The 18,854-nt window shown below is 37.2% G+C and overlaps 1 protein-coding gene across 1 annotated transcript in view; it reads right to left on the reverse strand.

The window, feature by feature from the left end:
* Positions 1 to 974: 974 nt before the first annotated feature.
* Positions 975 to 18,854, reverse strand: part of RNF11 (ring finger protein 11) — a 38,624-nt gene continuing 20,744 nt past the window's right edge. Inside the window, exons 2-3 of the mRNA XM_081225609.1 lie at positions 4,569 to 4,738; positions 975 to 2,903 (exon numbers count right to left, since the gene is read on the reverse strand). Of these exons, the coding sequence (XP_081081735.1) occupies positions 2,732 to 2,903; positions 4,569 to 4,738 (342 nt within the window). The 3' untranslated portion in view covers positions 975 to 2,731. The remainder of the gene's footprint in view (positions 2,904 to 4,568; positions 4,739 to 18,854) is intronic.

Genomic DNA, 18,854 nt, shown 5'->3' on the forward strand with positions numbered 1-18,854 from the left:
ATTGCCTACATTTCCGAATTATGCCAAAGAAACTTACCTTCTTTCCTGTTTGCCATTTTCAGTCTCAAGACCATAGGCAGTTCTGCTTTGGACTCCTTATTGTCATTCCTTTTTTAAAATGCATGCTTCCTTAAGAAGGAGCTTTGTTCACAGAAAATTTGTTACCTCAATGCTCACTATATTCTGTTTTATATTACACAGACACCGAAAGTAGTTGGAGAGTCTTCTAATACCTGAGATGTCTTATAAAGAATACTCATAGCATTTAAAAGGTTTGTGTTAACCAAACTACAAGTATCTGAAAGTATTTCAAATTGTTCAGTTTACATTTAAAAGAGTAAGATTCTTTTATTTTTTCCTGGTCAGGCTTTCCAGACATCTCAAATCCTACAGCCAAGCCTGAACATATCTTGCCCAAATCCAAATATGTTGTACCTATTATTTGGCTTAAGAAAATTTAGAAGCTATCAAGCTTCTAAATTTATGATTAGATGGTATTAAATGCCAAGCCATAAAAAAAATACTTCCCCAAAAGTATATATACCTAGAAATTTTTAAGTAATTAAATTTATACATGTGTTTTAAAGAAAGGATTAGAATATTCTTATGTAATCAATTCTAACTTTAGCCTTTACAACTGTATTATAACTTTATTTAACTTGGTAAAAGCCAAAACTGATGGTTCTTAACATGGTATGTGGAGATCAAAATTAAAGAATACAAAATACCTTAAAAAAAAAGCATTCAGCTCAATCCTGGTTCCTTCAATATTACTGCCAAACTTCTGTGAAAGAAGCCTTGTAATAAAGACTAACAGCAACATAGAAGATGATTAAAAAAAAAAAGTTCATTTACCAATTTTAACAATCTAGAAAAAAAGAAAGTGACTATAATACTTGATGACAGACATCATGTTTAAGTAGAAAACACAAAGATAGAAAAAGTAATACTGCTGAAAATATTGCACAACTTCAGGTGTTTCCTCCAAATTTGCTTTATGTAATTGGATATAAATTAATGAACAAAAACTTAAGCAAGATACATGTAACAATTTAACAGAACCTGATCATCTAATTTCTTTCAATTTTTCTTAAACTCATCATGGGGCTCATAAGAAAATTAACCAACATGGATACTGCTACAGTTGAATGTCAAATCTTTAAGTGCTTATGACATACTAAATTCTTCTATAATGCAATTATGAAGAACCCTTCGAGAGACTTGTGTTTTGTATGTAGAAAAGTGTTAAAGTCAAATATTCAACTCAATATAAAATAAAAAGAAACATTTCTGATTTGTTGGGTTGAGATTGCTTCTCCTTTTGCTAATGAATGATTTTTTAGCTGTAATATCACTGAGTTGAACAAATACGTCACCTTCGAGTACATAAAGAAAAATAAACACATGCTAAATGGATAAAACATTACAACTACAACTTTACTAGACCATCTCTACCTCTAACACTTCAGAAGCTTAGAGATTCAGTGTTCTTATATTAACTGCAAGAAAAAGATAAGAGAAATTCCTTCTTTTTTGAGATCACAACTATGAAGTCATGTGGTTATACAAATTCTGCATTTGTGTGCAAAACATGAAACACATTTATCTTAATTCTCCCTGCTTAGAATTGTCAGTCAACTAGCAGGACTGTCCTTCTAACAGAAACAGAGATGTGTTTTATATAACTTCAGTAACCTCAGCACTACAATAAGAAGAGATGCAGTATCCTTTTGCTATGTTCAAGACAACAGGGAAGGAGGTCACAGGAAAGAATAAATCAAAATTGTTGCAACTGTGAAATTTTCTCAGTTTAACCATGGTGCCACTTTCATTTCTACATAAGCATGGTGGCATAATTCAAGCTCAATAAATCAGAATTCTTAATATTTAAAATTTACCTTGACTTTTAATTATCACCATATTAACAACCAAAATAATTAGGTGAAACACATAAGAAAGGGTAATATTAAACCCCACTTTACTAGAGTTGGTTTCTTGACACATTAACTTATTTTTTTATAGAAAAGGGATAGTGCATCTCAGTTTGCTTACAAGCTAGGAGATCACTTTGAATTCTGCATTTCCTAACTGCAAACAGATATAGCACTTATAACAGGTTATAAATAAACTGGTTTTCAAGCATAGAGCCAGCCCCAACGATAATAATACACTATTTAAAAAGACCTAAGGCAATGAATTCCATTTCCAATGGAAAAAAAGAACTGTGCAAACAAGCTTAAAACTACTTTTTTTGTGCCAGTGTTATAAAATGTAGCTTTTAATAAAACCTTGACCCAAATGCCAGCAACTTGAGAAAAGAATTTGGGTGGGGGGAAGAAGAAAGTTATTTCATTTAGGAAAAACAACCACTATCTTTTTCCTAATCTTCAACATACACAATTTAAACACATACAGCTGCTGTTTAACACTTTACACAATTCCTATGTACTGGAGCAATAACAAGATCTAAATACAATTATATTTTTGAACACTGGGTCAAGGCTTTACATAAAAATACCTTCCTACTTTTCCCCCTAAGTTTCTAAAATATCACATACTTTTTTTCCCCAACATCTGCAGCCATTCAGGAATTCCTGCAGCCATGCAGGAATTTTTAGGAGACTTTTGTGCATGATCTTAATTCCTAATCCCTGGCTCTTTGGGCTCAGTGACAAAAGATCAAAACCACCAAAAATGATGGTTCACTTGAAGTCAGATGAGAGACCCTGGCTCAATTAGTCTCGTAGGACGAAAGCAGTGCTGCATCAACTGGCTCCATGCAGGAGGGGCACGTGAAGGATCTCATCAACCAGTCATCTATACAGTCCAGGTGATAGATGTGCATGCACGGCAGAAATCGAATTGGGTCCCCGTAAACAAAGTCCATCATACAGATCACACACCTGTTGAGGGTGAGGGAGAGAAATAAGAAAGCATTTTTAGAGAAGTGATCCATCTAGAATACTCTTTAAAATCCCCATTACAAAGACAGTGTTAATATGAACAGATGAAAATGGCTTGCCTGTCATCCTACCACCTAAGCATCCAGATTGAATTTTTTCCTAGTAAGTGTTATACAGCCACAATGTCTTATTTCAATCACCTGGGAGGGGCTTCCCTGGTGGCGCAGTGGTTGAGAGTCTGCCTGCTAATGCAGGGGACACGGGTTCGAGCCCTGGGCTGGGAGGATCCCACATGCCGTGGAGCAACTAGGCCCATGAGCCACAACTACTGAGCCTGCGCGTCTGGAGCCTGTGCTCCGCAACAAGAGAGGCCGCGATAGTGAGAGGCCCGCGCGCTGCGATGAAGAGTGGCCCCCGCTTGCCATAACTAGAGAAAGCCCTCGCACAGAAACGAAGACCCAACACAGCAAAAATAAATTAATTAATAAATTAATAAACTCCTACCCCCAACATCTTAAAAAAAAAAATCACCTGGGAATTTGAAGAGTTTGAGAGCAATCAACAGGGCAAAGAGAAAGGTATCACATAGGGATCAAGTCCACTGCTAGAATTTTACTTGTAAAACAGCTATATATTACAGAAGAAACCTTAAGGAGAATGTGAAGCTTTAGTACGTAGGAAACCATGTTAGATTAATTTTATTTGAACTGCTTTTTTAGTGTAAGCCCATATAGTTTTCACTTTAATAACTGTATGTAAATACAGAACCACTAATTTCAGCCTACTTACTAGGCTGCTACAGGCTAAAGTTCTCTTCAATAACCCCAGTTTCAAGCTCACTGCACTCTTCTACAGGTTCAAGAAGCAACCCAATTCAGCAGTCAATATTCTAGATAGGTTATAATCTTAAGTACTAGCCCTAAATGGTGCTACAGCTCAAACAGCCAAACACAACATAGTAAATTACTTTATGTCTGTGTTGGTGAAGACCATTCTCAACCTAAAAGGAGAATGGCTGTCCTCATTAGGGATTCTCAGACAATAATGAGCTCTGAGGACAAAATCTCCCTTATATTTAACTAATCAGGCTTAGTACAATTATTCTACAAGTTAAGAAATGGATAGGATTTTCCTCATATCACTAAAACCCTTAGCAAACCATTTTAATGGCTACATAACCTACCAAAGTATTCCTCTACTGTTATTTTTCACTAAATAAAACTATGGTGACTATCTTTATGCATAAAACTCTAGGGATTGAAGTGAGGTACATATTTTAGGATAGATCTCTAGAATTAACTGTTTCAAAGGGTTTAGATCCTTGATATCCATTTGGCCAGTCCTTGACATCTGGCCAAATGGCTTTCCCAACTGATTAGGCCACCAGCAATGCTGGTACTAGTTCACAGTTATTACACAGGTAAATCATTTTTAACTGACATTAACTGTCATCCAAATGGACAGAGGCAACATATAAAATGGTCAGAATTCACACCATCATTTATTTCTTAGCTATTTTTACATGAAACTTCTTCTTAATTGCTACATCTAAACATTTCCTTGTAAGAACTGATTAAACATCTGACTTCCAAAATGCAGGAGAGTATTTTTAAAAATCAGATCCCTGAAGATAGATCTTTGAAATATGTATAAATTAAAACTTACTCCCGGATCTTTTTTTCTGATCCATCTCTTCCAGGGTCATAAACTCCTTTAGGCAGATGCTGTATAAGGCCTATTCTTTGAGCTATCCTAATTTGTTCCTCTTCAGTCAGCTGAGTTGCTAGGCGAGTCTGGCTAGGTGTTGGATGATAGACCGGAACTGGAACTTGTTCCTAAATTTTTTTAAATGGAGAAAAGAATTATTTTTTAAGAATTTGTTTTCTGGGGTAGTGTTTTCCTTTTGTTTCTTCCTTTTTTGGCTGGGGGAGGGGGCCTTGGGGAGAAGGAGACTGGAAAAGTATGCAGTAGCATGAGATTCTGTTTTACCCTGCCTTAACTTTAGCATATCTGACCTACGTTTACAGGATACTGAAACACAGCTTTACAGAAAAACTGGAATGGAATGTTACTTCAAGTATTTCTACAGGAAAACCATATAACACAGACATATTCATTCCTGATACACAAAAAGATAAATCAATATAACTAATTAATTAACCAAATGGACTGTATTCAATATTCTGTAGGCCACAATGGAGTTTTGTGGCCTCAGTATCATTATTTACATTAGAATTGGCCACTGTAGATTCCTCTTATTTTCAAACTTTTTCTTTCCATACAGACAACAATCTTAACATTAATTTATTATTTATTTGGAAAGACTGGACATTATTGCAATAAACTTCTGTAAAATTTCTTTTAGGCTTTTGGATACATATTTAGATATGATAATCCAGTGAGCCAAATGAGGCCACCTTCCTTCCAAATGGAATACACATCCAAGGACTCAACCAACCATGGATCATGTAGTACTGTAGTATGTATTTGTTGAAAAAAAAATCTGTGTATAAGTGGACCCGTGCAGTCCAAACCTGTGTTGTTCAAGGGTCAACTGTATTGCTTTTTTTTCCTACTCATATTTATGAGATAACTTTATTCACACTCTATACAGTCTTTCAACAGATACTTGAGTATCTATTATGTGCGAGGTGATGGGGAGTGAAGAGTAAACAAAATCAGGTTCCTAGATTGAATGCTACTTTAGGTAAGATACTCAGAAAAAATCTCTCTGATGAGACATTTGGGAAGAGACCTCAATGAATACGAGGGAAACAGTGCATCTCTGACCTAATGATTTCATTGTGGCTAAAACCATTTTTGAGCCACCTAATATGGTGTTTCAGACAACATCTCTACTGCATAAACTGAACCATAACACTTTCAATCCATGTATGATGTTTCCATGGGAAAATTTATGTTAAATCACAACTACCTAATCACATTACATTAGAAAATGTTATTTTCATTCATCCTGTACGATCACTCATAATTTCTACAATTTAAGCACTCATTTACAATGACAGCCAATATTTGCAAGTATGAGATTATGTCTCCAGGAATAATTGATAAATTTGTGTTAAGCTTTAAAAAAAAAATTCTGTGAAATAACCTTCATAAGCATTCAGAACTAGCATCAGTTGAAGCTGTTTTGAGCCAATGGCTTCTGGGGTTCAAAATAAAATAATTAAGAATGCACCCATAAGCTGTGACAAAGCGAGAGAGAGGCATGGACATATATACACTACCAAACGTAAGGTAGATAGATAGTGGGAAGCAGCCACATAGCACAGGGAGATCAGCTCGGTGCTTGGTGACCGCCTGGAGGGGTGGGATAGGGAGGGTGGGAGGGAGGGAGACGCAAGAGGGAAGGGATATGGGAACAGATGTATATGTATAACTGATTCACTTTGTGATAAAGCAGAAACTAATTTAAAAAAAGAAAGAAAAAAGAATGCACCCATAATTAGAGACTTCATAAGGGCTCAAGTATAAATATCCTTTTCAAAGAGAAATTTTAGGGGAAAGTCTTAGATACATATAAAGTAGGCTCAAATACTGAAATATCTAATTCAAGGAAAAAGGCACTTCACTACAATGTCGCTTAAAGATACCATTATGTCCCTTTAAATTAGCCTTATTCTTATAAACCCCTTTTCTGACAGTAGTTATTATTGAGTTTCTTATCAAAGGCAGTTCAACTTAAGACTTTAAATATTTTTCTCTGAGATTCAGAACAAATCTGTAATTAAAGATTTCAAAACACAGTAAATCCTTTATCAAATAATTAAGATTACATTCTCTGGTAAAATGGCAGTAGTTCAAAGTTTCATGTTTTATGAATTTCCACATAAAATCATTAATGGTTACTTTCATACTTCTAGCTCATGATTTAGGAAATAATAACCAAGCATGTGAAGTGCTTATCAGAACTATATTCTTCATCCAAATATTTATTTAGTTCATATTACATGCAAAGAAGATTTATTATTAATATGGTTCTTGGATCCAGATAACCTTGGGTTAAAGTCACCTCTCTGCCACTTCACAGAGTGACCATGTTGACGTGATTTAACCTATCTGGGTTACCCTATCTTATATGGTTGCTATAGGACTTAAATGAGAAAGATGGTGAACCTTGGAATGGCAGGAACTCAATAAACAGTAGCTATTATAACTATTAACACTGCATTCGAAGAGCTGTTTATTACTGCAGCCCAATTAGCTGTTTCCTATGTTTCATGCTTGTCCATCTTATTGGCTTTGTTCTTGCTATCCCCTCTAGTATCCCCTGCAGGTCCCTTGGTCCAAATTCTACCTCGTCTAGCAGCTTGTTGACCTAAAGCTTTCCCCAATCCTCCTCCCTACCACCCAATATTGACAGACTCTGCCTCTAGCCTCAGCTGAATTACATAGGTGTCTACCTATAAAAGAATTAAGACGATTATACAGAATACAGTAAAACTTTAACAAGTGCAGTCATCAAGTGAGAAGAGACTGTCAATAACTAGCTTTCAAAGAGGAAGTGAAGTACAAAACTGGCTGCATTTCAGGACTTCCCTGGTGGTGCAGTGGTTAAGAATCCGCCTGTCAATGCAGGGGACATGGGTTCGAGCCCTGGTCTGGGAAGATCCCACATGCTGCGGAGCAACTAAGCCCATGCGCCACAACTACTGAGCCTGTGCTCTAGAGCCTGAGAGCCACAACTACTGAGCCCGTGTGCCACAATTACTGAAGCCTGCGCACCTAGAGCCCATGTTCCGCAACAAGAGAAGCCACTGCAATGAGAAGCCCATGCACTGCAACGAAGAGTAGCTCCTGCTCACTGCAGCTAGATAGCCCGTGAGCAGCAACGAAGACCCAATGCAGCCAAAAATTAATTAATTAACTAATTAAAAACTGCATTTCTTTTTTTTTTTTTTTGCAGTACGCGAGCCTCTCACTGTTGTGGCCTCTCCCGTTGCGGAGCACAGGCTCCGGACACGCAGGCTCAGCAGCCGTGGCTCACGGGCCCAGTCGCTCCACAGCATGTGGGATCTTCCCGGACCAGGGCACGAACCCGTGTCCCCTGCATCGGCAGGCGGACTCTCAACCACTGCAACACCAGGGAAGCCCAAAACTGCATTTCTTTAGCACAGTATGAAAACTTTCTTTCAGCCCTATATATCTACACCACTGTGACTACAGGCAATTTTTTGCTTTATAAAAAGTTATTTTTTAACAAATATTTCCTTTTAAACAAGTCTGTATATATACAAAAATCTTCAGTTTGTAGGTCAAACTCAGAGAATCTTTTATGCACTAGAAAAATAACTTTGTTGACCAGGCTTTATAGTGCATATAAAAGTTACATGACCCTTCTGTTATTAAAGATCATAAAAATGGCTGTTGCACCTCTGGTTTAGAAATTCACCTCTTTAAGGTTTTATACCTAGGAGGCTAACTTTCGATGCAGAAAAGTTTCATAGTTCAGAGTCAAAAAGGCTGTTCCTGCTCTGGTACTTATCAGTCATAAGAACTTGACCAAGTTATTTACTTAACCTCTATTAGACTCAGTTTCTCTATGTGTAAAGTACCAGGACTACTGTAAGAATTAAAAGAGACTTGTAACTGGTGTCCCAGTACAGCATGAGACACACATACAAAAGCTCATTAAATAAATGTTAGCTAAATAAATGTTAGCTGCTACAATATTATTCTGTCTCTACTAGTATGTGACTATAGAAAAGCATTGCAACGTTTAAGAAATGGACTGAATTTTCAATTTTGTATGTCAATTATAACTCAATAAAGCTGAAAATGAAATAAAACAATTTTTTTAAAAAAAGAAGAAATGGACTAGACTATGACAGAGGTAGTAAAACTTGTCAAAAAAGAATCTTAGAAATTCACTTAAGAACAACTCTCTCATTTTATAGGCCCAGGCTTGGCCTACAGTCACAAAATTACTGACAATGTTGGAATTAGAATTCTGGTCTCCCTTTTAAGCTGGTAATTTCCACTACATCATGCTTGGTTGCTGGATAGGAAGGAGATTCTCCAAGTTAAATGATTTGGACCTTGTCCATTTATATTACATTGAAATGACATTTTAAGAAAGCCATCAAAATAAAGAATTTCTAATAATATAAAGATCTTTCATCTTCAATAAAGGTTTTATCATTTCAAAAACTTCTAAAATTTAAGAATTTCAAAGAACATCAAATCCATTTTGAAACTGCCCCATAAAATATATTCTATTGCTGAAAGAAAAACAGAATCCCACACCCCCACTCCTACCTGGGGTACCTTCTCAGAATCCCAGGAATCAATAGAATACCGTTTTTAAAACACTGCTATTTATGAATATGGAATTTTCAGTCTGAAAAATTAAATTATAAGATTTGAGTCTCTGATACTTCCTGCAGTGAGTAAGTTATTCTAACCCTCTGCTTTCTCTCCAACATCAAATGACTCTGGTTTGCAGACTTGAAGCTAACTACTATTGCCCCTGGCTTTGGTCCTATCTTTCTGGCTTATCTCTGAATACAAGAAACTCTTCGGCCTCTGTTGTAACCCCCAACAGGTCAGATTTCAACCCTTGAATTATGATTTCCAGTCTAGACTACCTTTCATTATTCTCAGTCCCAGACCAACTGACCAGTCTTGATGAGCTGCCATCCACATCAAGATATGACTCATAACGGAAGTCAGCGGAACAATTAGTACAAGACTGTGGGTAATGAGGTACTCCTTAATCCTTGAACATACCTACTACAAACAAAAAGACCTATACTACAAACGAAAAGACTTTAACTGTCTCTAAGCATGTGCTTTTTAAGAGGCTAGATTTCTTTGGTCTTGTGGTTCACATATGGGAACAGGGAACACAGAAAGCAGAACAGAAAAGGAAAGCTCTACCTTACGAAGAAGCATATTAATAGACAGAAAAACAAAACCCCTATCTCTTATTCACATTATGGATGTATTTTCGTTAAATGAAAGAAACCCTCTAGATATTTTAAGTGATTCACCATTCTAATTTCAGTTTATATGCAACTTTTCAGAAACCTGCTATAGGGAAGAAAATGACTAAGAGCTCCTGATATTTTAAAGATAGCCTCACCCTTCTTACCACACACACCTAGTTTTAATTCCCATCATACTTATTAAAAATGACCTTAAGTATGAATTACTATTTAGTAACTAGAGATCCAATGGTAATTTCTAGGTGGCAAAATGTAAACTTGTTTCTCCTGTCAGCTAGAAGACACTGAATGGAAGATTGGACGGGGATATAAAACCAGCACTGTTGAAAAGATCTGGACTCTGGGGCAGTTCTCAACACTCCCTAACTGATGGCTCACTGTGCCTAAATGCTTTGTGTGAACAGTACGATTTGTGCTGAACACCTGCTTTCCCTCTGGGAGTCTAGAATTTTGTTATACGTTAGGCAGTGGCTCAGTACTTTGGGCTTCCCTGGTAGACAACACTTCAAACATGTTGGCACAATTCAGTGCTGGAGAATTAAGCACATTCTGTGTGACTCCACTAGGAGAGAACTCTTAGAAGCCTATGCCTTTCCTATGGACCTATGCACCTTTTCCCTTTACCAATTTTGATTTGTGGTCTTTTGCAGTAATAAATCATAGCTATGATTACAATTATATGCTAAGAACTATGAATCCTCCAATGGAACTGAAGATCATTCTAGATAATGTTAAGAGTGATAGGGGGAATTCCCTGGTGGTCCAGTGGTTAGGGCTCTGCGCTTCCACTGCACGGGGCTCGGGTTTGGCACTTACCCGCCTCCCCCACCCAAAAAAAGAGTGATGGATAGTGCCTGCATTGACTCCTTTGTTTTCAAGCAATTTATTTGGTGATGTTCATTAGAAATGCTCCTTTGTGGACTTCCCTGGCGGTCCAGTGGTTAAGACTCCGCACTTCCACTGCAGAAGGCATGGGTTTGATCCCTGGTCGGGGAACTAAGATCCTACATGCTGTGTGGTGTGGCCACAAAAAAAAAAAAAAAAAAAAAGAAATGCTCCTTTGTGAAAAATGTGTATTTTGACAATGGCAGTTACACAGTACTTCTGTTATTCCTTTTTTCAAAGCAAGTTTGAAGGAACTAATATTTTGAACATTTATTATTTAGCACAGAGAAAAACACCTTTGACATAGAAGGGTTATATGCTGAACTGTGTCCCCCAAAATTCTTATGCTGAAATTCTAATCCCCAGAACCTCATGATGTGATGATATTTGGAGTGTGTGACTGTTTTTGTCCTGGTCTCTTCTACTGCCCTATACTCTTCATCAAAACTATATCCATGTTGACAGCTAAAACTACCACCTAGATATAAATGATTCACAAATTTATATTCCAGTCTAGATCTCGCTTTTAAACTCCAGGCTCTACTTTGACAGTTCTAATTCGATGTCCAAAAATGAACTCCCCTCCAAAACCTGGTCCTCTTCCCTATCTCAGTAAATGACACAACCACCTTTCTAGTTCTGGAAGACAGAAACATCCTTGGTACCTCCCTTCCCTTTACCTTCCTATATTTAATACATCACCGGGTTCTAGTGAATTTATTTTCTATTGAAATGCTGATGGAATCTGTTCATTTCTTTCCATGTCTATTGCCAATACTCCAGTCTAAGTTCCCATTTCTTTCCTGGTGTACAGTATTAGCTAGGAAAATCTCAATTTGTTCTCTACCCAGAAGTTACAGCAATCTTTCCAAAACAAATCCAACCCTATGCCCTCCTCAACATACTTTAAAACTCCTTCAATAGCTTCCCACTGCTCTTAGGATGAAGTCCAAAGTCCTTAATAAGACCTCCAAAGCCCTGCATAGTCTGGACACCTACCTACCTACCACTCACCCTCTCCTTCCTCATCTAACAACTCACTCACTGCTTTCTAGCCCCACTGGCCTTCTTTCAGATATTTAAAGAAGCATGATCTCTCTTATGTGAAGTCATAGCACCTGCTGTATTCTCTGCATGAAACACTCTCCTCCACCATCTCTCTGCTTAAATACCTCTTTTTTTCTTCCTTCTGAGCTCAGTTCAACTTCTATTTTTTCAGAAATCTTCCCTAACTAACCATTCTCCTCTATTATAGGCTCTTACACAACAAGTAACTTTCCTTCATAGCATCTGTCATATTTGTAATTTTATATTTAGTTATAGTAATTTAAATGTTGTCTTTCCCACCAGACTGTAAGATCAATGATAAGAATTGTGTCTGTTTTTGCTCCTCACTGAATGGATAGATGAATAAATGACCTACTAAAAATGTTATCTACTAATAGCTAAAAATAGTCACCCAGGGCCTCCCTGGTGGCGCAGTGGTTGAGAGTCCGCCTGCCGATGCAGGGGATACGGGTTCGTGCCCCGGTCTGGGAGGATCCCATATGCCGCGGAGCGGCTGGGCCCGTGAGCCATGGCCGCTGAGCCTGCGCGTCCAGAGCCTGTGCTCCGCAACGGGACAGGCCACAGCAGTGAGAGGCCCGCATACCGCAAAAAAAAAAAAAAAAAAAAAAAAAAAAGTCACCCATTAACTTACTCCCGTGTTCCTTCTCATTTCAGTGTTTCTATACTTATTAAAGTTAGTATACATGCTATAACACTGGGATTACAGAGTTGTTTTTGCTTTGCTAAGTATATTCTTTAAGAATGACTGATAATAATAGTATCTCCACCAATCCCTCCAAAAAGTGAACACTAAATATGATTTTGAAGACCTGTGGAAAATAACGTTTGCAAATTAATCATTTACAATGTACAAGGGCACTTAGTACAAAATGAATGGGTTTATGAAAATCTAAATCACCAATGTAGTAAATTGCTAATTAATATAAATGCTGGCAACCTTCAAGGGTGGTTCAGTCGGCTGCCCTCACCTCTATCTCTATGTCTATGAATATGATTCATGAAGTATTTTGTCTCTGGGCTAAAAAGGTGATTGCGTGACTATTTTACTAATGTATTCCTTCACCACTAGACTATAAGCTTGATAAAGGTAGGGATTATGTCTGTTTTGCTCACCAATATATACTATTTACCTAGCACAGTATCCTTCACATAGTAGGGATTCAAGCATTACTGGATAACTGAATGATTTAAATCAAAGCACTCATGTTCCTGTAATCCATGTCATATATTCTTATCAGGATTTTGTAAACATGCTATGAAAATTTTGCTAAGGATTTGGATTATGCCACAATAAAACCAAAAAGGAAAACCTGATATAAATTACAACCAACATTCCTTCTCCAAGTGATAACCTGGTTTGTTGCCTCTCTGAAATTTCAACCTACCTTTCTATCCCAGTAACTTCAATTTGTCCAAAATCAAACTAATTATCTCCTTCTACTTCTACAATCCTTCTCAAGCTCAGAATTTCTATGCCCACTATCTAGGTTAATAATAGAAAAGTATAGTGGAAGGAACACAGACATATCATAGAATTTCAGCCTCTGGCACTTATCAGGTATGTGACCATAGGCAAGTTACTTAATACCTCTAAGCCTAAGGTTCCTCATCAGAAAAATGAATAGAATACCTATCTTAGAAGAATGTTATAAGGAATAACTAAGAAAATGTACCAATCACGATAGGGGCTCAAATATCTGGGCCTTCCTATAATGACATCATTAATCATCCAAGGTACACATCTCTTCCCCCTTTCCCTTTATCCCCAGCATCTACTTAAATGCCTTATCTAACTACCATTTTCTCAATGTTGATAGGAGACATACATGTACCTGCCCTGTGAGTTTAAATTTTGAGAAAGAGGGGATTCACAGTAAGAGAAGCAAATATATTTCAAGTAAATTTAAACATTTTTTTCCTCTTTAATGCTTTAATTCTCTACGTCTTCATGCAAAAAACAAAAAAACAAAAAAAAAACCCCAAAGAGAATCCAAGCAAAAGCATTTGCCTTAAAGAAAGGGAAAAATTTAAATTAAAATGTGTTAGGAAAAGAAATGCAGCATCACGGAAAGGGGTAGAAGAGACAAGGAACAAAGGATTACAAAATGTGCTGAGGCAGAGCAAAGGGCAAAGACAGGGTCAGTCACACAAAAAAGCAAGGTTGACCTTCTGATGAGGAAAATCTCTGAAGCGTTCCAACTGTTTGTTAATAAATAATGTATCATCTATAAAATGATGAATGTTGTGAAAAATAAAATGGGCCCCAATCTCAGAACTTACAAGTCAAGAAAGAAACAGATCAAAGTGTGAACTTGTCTATCTGAAAGGCACTGCATTAAAAGTTGGACCCAGGTTAGGGGATATGATATAATTTCAGAAACTAAATAAAACAGTGCAGTGGGGAAGTGCCTAAATAATGTGCTGAGGCTGGAAATAGTACAAGTCTGGTTTGTGGTGAAGGAAAAATAAAGTCACTGCCAAAGAATGCAGCTTGTCACCAAAAGCTGTATCCTTTCCTCCCGAAGAGTCAGCTCTTCTGATTTTCTCCTTACAGCCTTACAAACTGCTGCTGGCACCACCCCCTCCCCAGCTGCAGTTTCCTACTGGGAATGTTTTTTTCTGAATTTTGCCAGACTGAAACATAAGGCCATAAAATGGAGGATTTGGAATAAATGATCTCAATGCATATTCTAACTCTGATGTTCAATGAATCTTGACCAAAAACCCCCAAACCAACCAAACAAACAAAACCCCAAAGACTAGCATTAATGAAATTCCTGAACCATAAAGGATAACAATTATACATAGAGGGGAAAAAAGCCAGCATCCCATCAATGATACTGACAAATGATATGTTTTATTTAATGAGATCAAACCGAAGTGATCTGCATGGAAAAAGAGCATTGCTTCCAGGGAGGCGTTTTGGCATTTATTTGTTTTGTTTGCTTATTTTTTAAAGAAATGAAAAAGTTGGCTTCTTTTATTCATTACATAAATATTCACTGAGCACTTGTCATACAGGGTTATATACAGTATCCTAATTGGTGGAGAGCTGGTAGGCATCATCACCACAGGCACTCAGCATTAGCAAGTCATAAATCCATCTAAAGGTCAAGACAACTGAAATCAAGGTCACATTTTGAGCCTAGGCACAAATTACAGTATTTCTTGAATACTCAACCATATTTCAGATGCTGCTTTAGGCAAAGGAGATACAGTGGTGACCAAGACAGATGAGGTCTGTCCTTACAAAGCCTAAATCCCCTACAGTAGGGGGATACAGAGATATAGCAAACAAGAGAAGATGATTACCTCACCCATGGCTCCTACTATCCCTAAATTGCCCATGACCTGGCAACTCCTGGGACAGGCATACATTCCAGTGGACCCATAGGCTAGTCAACATTTGATGACTTGCAACCTCCTGACTGGTGAAGAGAGGATGAATCAACAGACTGTCTTCTCTGAGAATTAGAATTGGAAAACTGAATTAACTGACCTGAAAGGTCATTGAGCAGGAAATACAAGGTGTGTAAACTGAGGTTTGAGGAAACTGTATTAAAGACAGATTAGAAATGCTGAGTGAAGCAGACATTAGGAAAGCCCACAAATGAAAAATCCTGAAGCCTCTGGGTAAGAAAAATGGGAGAAAGTGGCTGCCTTGATTACTTGACAGCTGTCTGATTCTAATCCATGTGTATATCGTTAAAATAAAGCATGTTTCCTCTGAGTTAATTTTGTCTAAAATAAGAGTCTCCTAAGCACCACCACTATTTTCTTTACTGAATGAGACCTAAATTAGACCACCTTTTCCTTCTCATCAAGCAAACTGGTTTCCAGAGGGGAAATGGTACCCACTTACTAACAAAGAATTGCTTACCAGTGGGGCAGATCTCCAGGGTAGTTGTGGGCCTAGAGATATCCAATCTGACTTAGTGCTTGAGTTATTGTTGGAACCACTTCTTTGCTACAGCCAAAAAATACTGGAATTTTTCTCACTTAAGCATCCTATCTTTGAATTTTACCAGTTCAAAGAATAAGAATATACATTTCAATAACTATCTTTCATCCTTAAATGGAAGATTCAAATATATGACAACTTGAAAGCTAACAGTAATAAGCCCAAGAATTCTTTGCAAAACCAGAGTCAGAATATACACAGCCTTTATGGAGTTAAAAGACGAAAGCTTAAAAAGGTGTTAATTCCAAAAAGAATATGTTTGTCGCAGCCAAGCGTTGTCTTTGGAGCTCAGGAAGTCTGTTATTGCATTTACTGCACTAAGTTCTCTAACAGATACCTTCCCCCCTCTTTTTAAGGGTTATTTTTTGAAGGGCTAACATCATCAAAAAAAAATTAATTCCCTCTGAAAACTGGTGAACTTCAGTTCCAAAAATTTGTTTTTTAATTTTTAAATTTTATTTTATTTTTGGCTACATTGGGTCTTTGTTGCTATGTGTGGGTTTTCTCTAGTTGCGGCGAGCAAGGGCTACCCTTCGTTGTAGTGCGCGGGTCTCCCATTGTGGTGGCTTCTCTTGTTGTGGAGCATGGGCTCTAGGCGCACAGGCTTTAGTCGTTGTGGCTCGGGAGCTCTAGAGCGCAGGCTCAGTAGTTGTGGTGCACTGGCTTAGTTGCTCTGCAGCATGTGGGAACCTTCTGGCCCAGGGCTCGAACCTGTGTCCCCTGCATCGGCAGGCGGACTCTCAAACCACTGCGCCACCAGGGAAGCCCTGTTACTCCTTTTTAAAACTGGGATTTTTATCTTCACTGAGTTGTAAAGAGTTCTGTATATATCCTGAACATAAGTCCTTATCAGATAGATGATTTGCAAATACTTTCTTGCATTCTATGGATTGTCTTTTCACTTTGCTGGTGTCCTTTGAAGCACAAGTGTTTAATTTCATGATATCCACCAAATTTATTTTTTGGTCAGCTGTGCTTTTTGTATCATATCTAAGAAGGCTTTACCTAATCCAAGGTCAAGAAGACATCTATATTTAAGAGTTTCATAGTTTTAGCTCTTACTAAAACTATAGTATAGGTAATATGAACCATTGAGTTTATTTTTGTATATGGTGAGAGGAAGGGGTCCAACCTCATTCTTTGTGAGTATGCAGGTGTCCCAGCACCAACTGTTGAAAATTGTTTTGAAAAGGCCTATATTTTAATGCGAGTTTTCCCAGAAGCCTAGTGAAATATTTCAGGGAGGAGGTTAAAGGAGTAAGGATTTTATGACTGCTTATTTTAAGCAAACGTGGTCCCTTCAGGAGGCATAAAAAAAAAATTACTCTGACCAAGTATGTTTTCTATGTCCTCTAGTCAAATCAGCTGCTGAAGCTTCTACATAGCTGGTTCTTATTTTCTAATGGACTATGCATTCAATACCGTATCCCTGGGACTTCCCTGGTGGTCCAGTGGGTAAGACTCCATGCTCCCAATGCAGAGGACCTGGGTTCGATCCCTGGTCAAGGAACTAGATCCTGCATGCATGCCACAACTAAGAGTCCACATGCCACAACTAAAGATCCTGCATGCCACAACTAAGACCTGGCACAGACTAAATAAGTAAGTAAATAAATAAATAAATAAAATTTTTAAAAAGCATGATCCATAAAAAAATACTGCTCAACCAGTCTTAATGAAAATGAAAATTTAAGAAAAATACCATATCCTTAATACTTGCCTTCTAATTGTTCATGATGTTTCATGTAACATACCCTAACATAGAAAACAAAGAAAAATTATAATTGTCTTTACAGTGATCCTCTTTAAGACACAGACACCTCGGATCTCAACTTTGAGACTGTATTAAATAAATACTGAGATGCTGATACTTGTCCACTAGACTGCTCAGATTATGCTGAGTATCAGCACCTACAAGTCTTAAACTAGAAAATCAGGTTTAGTCTTTAGATTCTCCCTCAAGCTCAATTCCAGGGGTCAGGTCATCAGGAAATCTCTAACTAGTAAGCAGAATATGGAATACAGAGTGCTTAAGTCCTTTTGCTAATGAACCTCAAAAAAAAAAAAAAAGAAGGCTTCCTAATACAAATGTAAGTAAAACGGAAGTTAAGATTACTAGAGAGATACTAATGTTCCCAAATGTAAAGTTGCCCTAAGCAAGGCTATCTACCCATCAGCCAGCTATTTACAACTTATTTTCAAACTGAAACTGTCAACACACTACTTTTTCATAAAAGCTCCCCTGGTACAATTTCTAGATGAGAAACACATCTCAACATCTCCTCTACCCCTACTACCATCAAGAATCAAGAAACTTATCCTGGAATATCAAGAAATAACCTGAATGTATAGAAGAGTAATATGGACTTAATAGATTTATAGATTTAATGGTTTTTTAAAATTGGAGCTTTCAAAACTACAGTAACATGAGAAAATGCTTGTAAAATGACACTGAGTAAAAACTAAAAGTATGCAAAAAATATTAGAGAGTAATATTATACATATTTTAAAATATTTGCATTTGGGATAAAAGTATAAAACTCAGTACCCTTTAGGTAGTTACTACCCATTCCTCCTTTTCCCCAGCCTGTTTCTATGGACTTACCTATTCTAGATATTTCATATAAATGGAATCACAGACTACATACATGACTTTTTTTTGGGTGTCTAGCTTCTTTCACTGAGCATTATATATTTGAGCTTCGTCCATGCTGTAGTATGTATTAAGTCCAATTTTAAGATACAGTGAACCAGTCATACATAATTCTTTTGAGTTTCTTGCATGTAGGGTACTATTAGCTAAACAATATTTGGTTTCAACAATGCAACTTGGAGTGCAAAGGTATACAAATCAGTGGAAATTAACTTTGTTTTTTATACTTAAAATTGTAAAACTACAAAGAAAAAGGATTGTTAAATTGCACAATATCTTTTTAAAGTATACAAACCACTTCTAGTTTAGAATTATGTAATGAAATCCAATGATACATGCTGTGTACCATAAGTCAGGAAAACATGGCTCACTGTGGTGTTACAAAATAGCTGTGTGACCCTATCACACCCATTCAG

The sequence above is a fragment of the Mesoplodon bidens genome (genome assembly GCF_964165515.1).
Source record: "Mesoplodon bidens genome assembly, chromosome: 2".
In the NCBI taxonomy this organism is placed as follows: Eukaryota; Metazoa; Chordata; class Mammalia; order Artiodactyla; family Ziphiidae; genus Mesoplodon; species Mesoplodon bidens.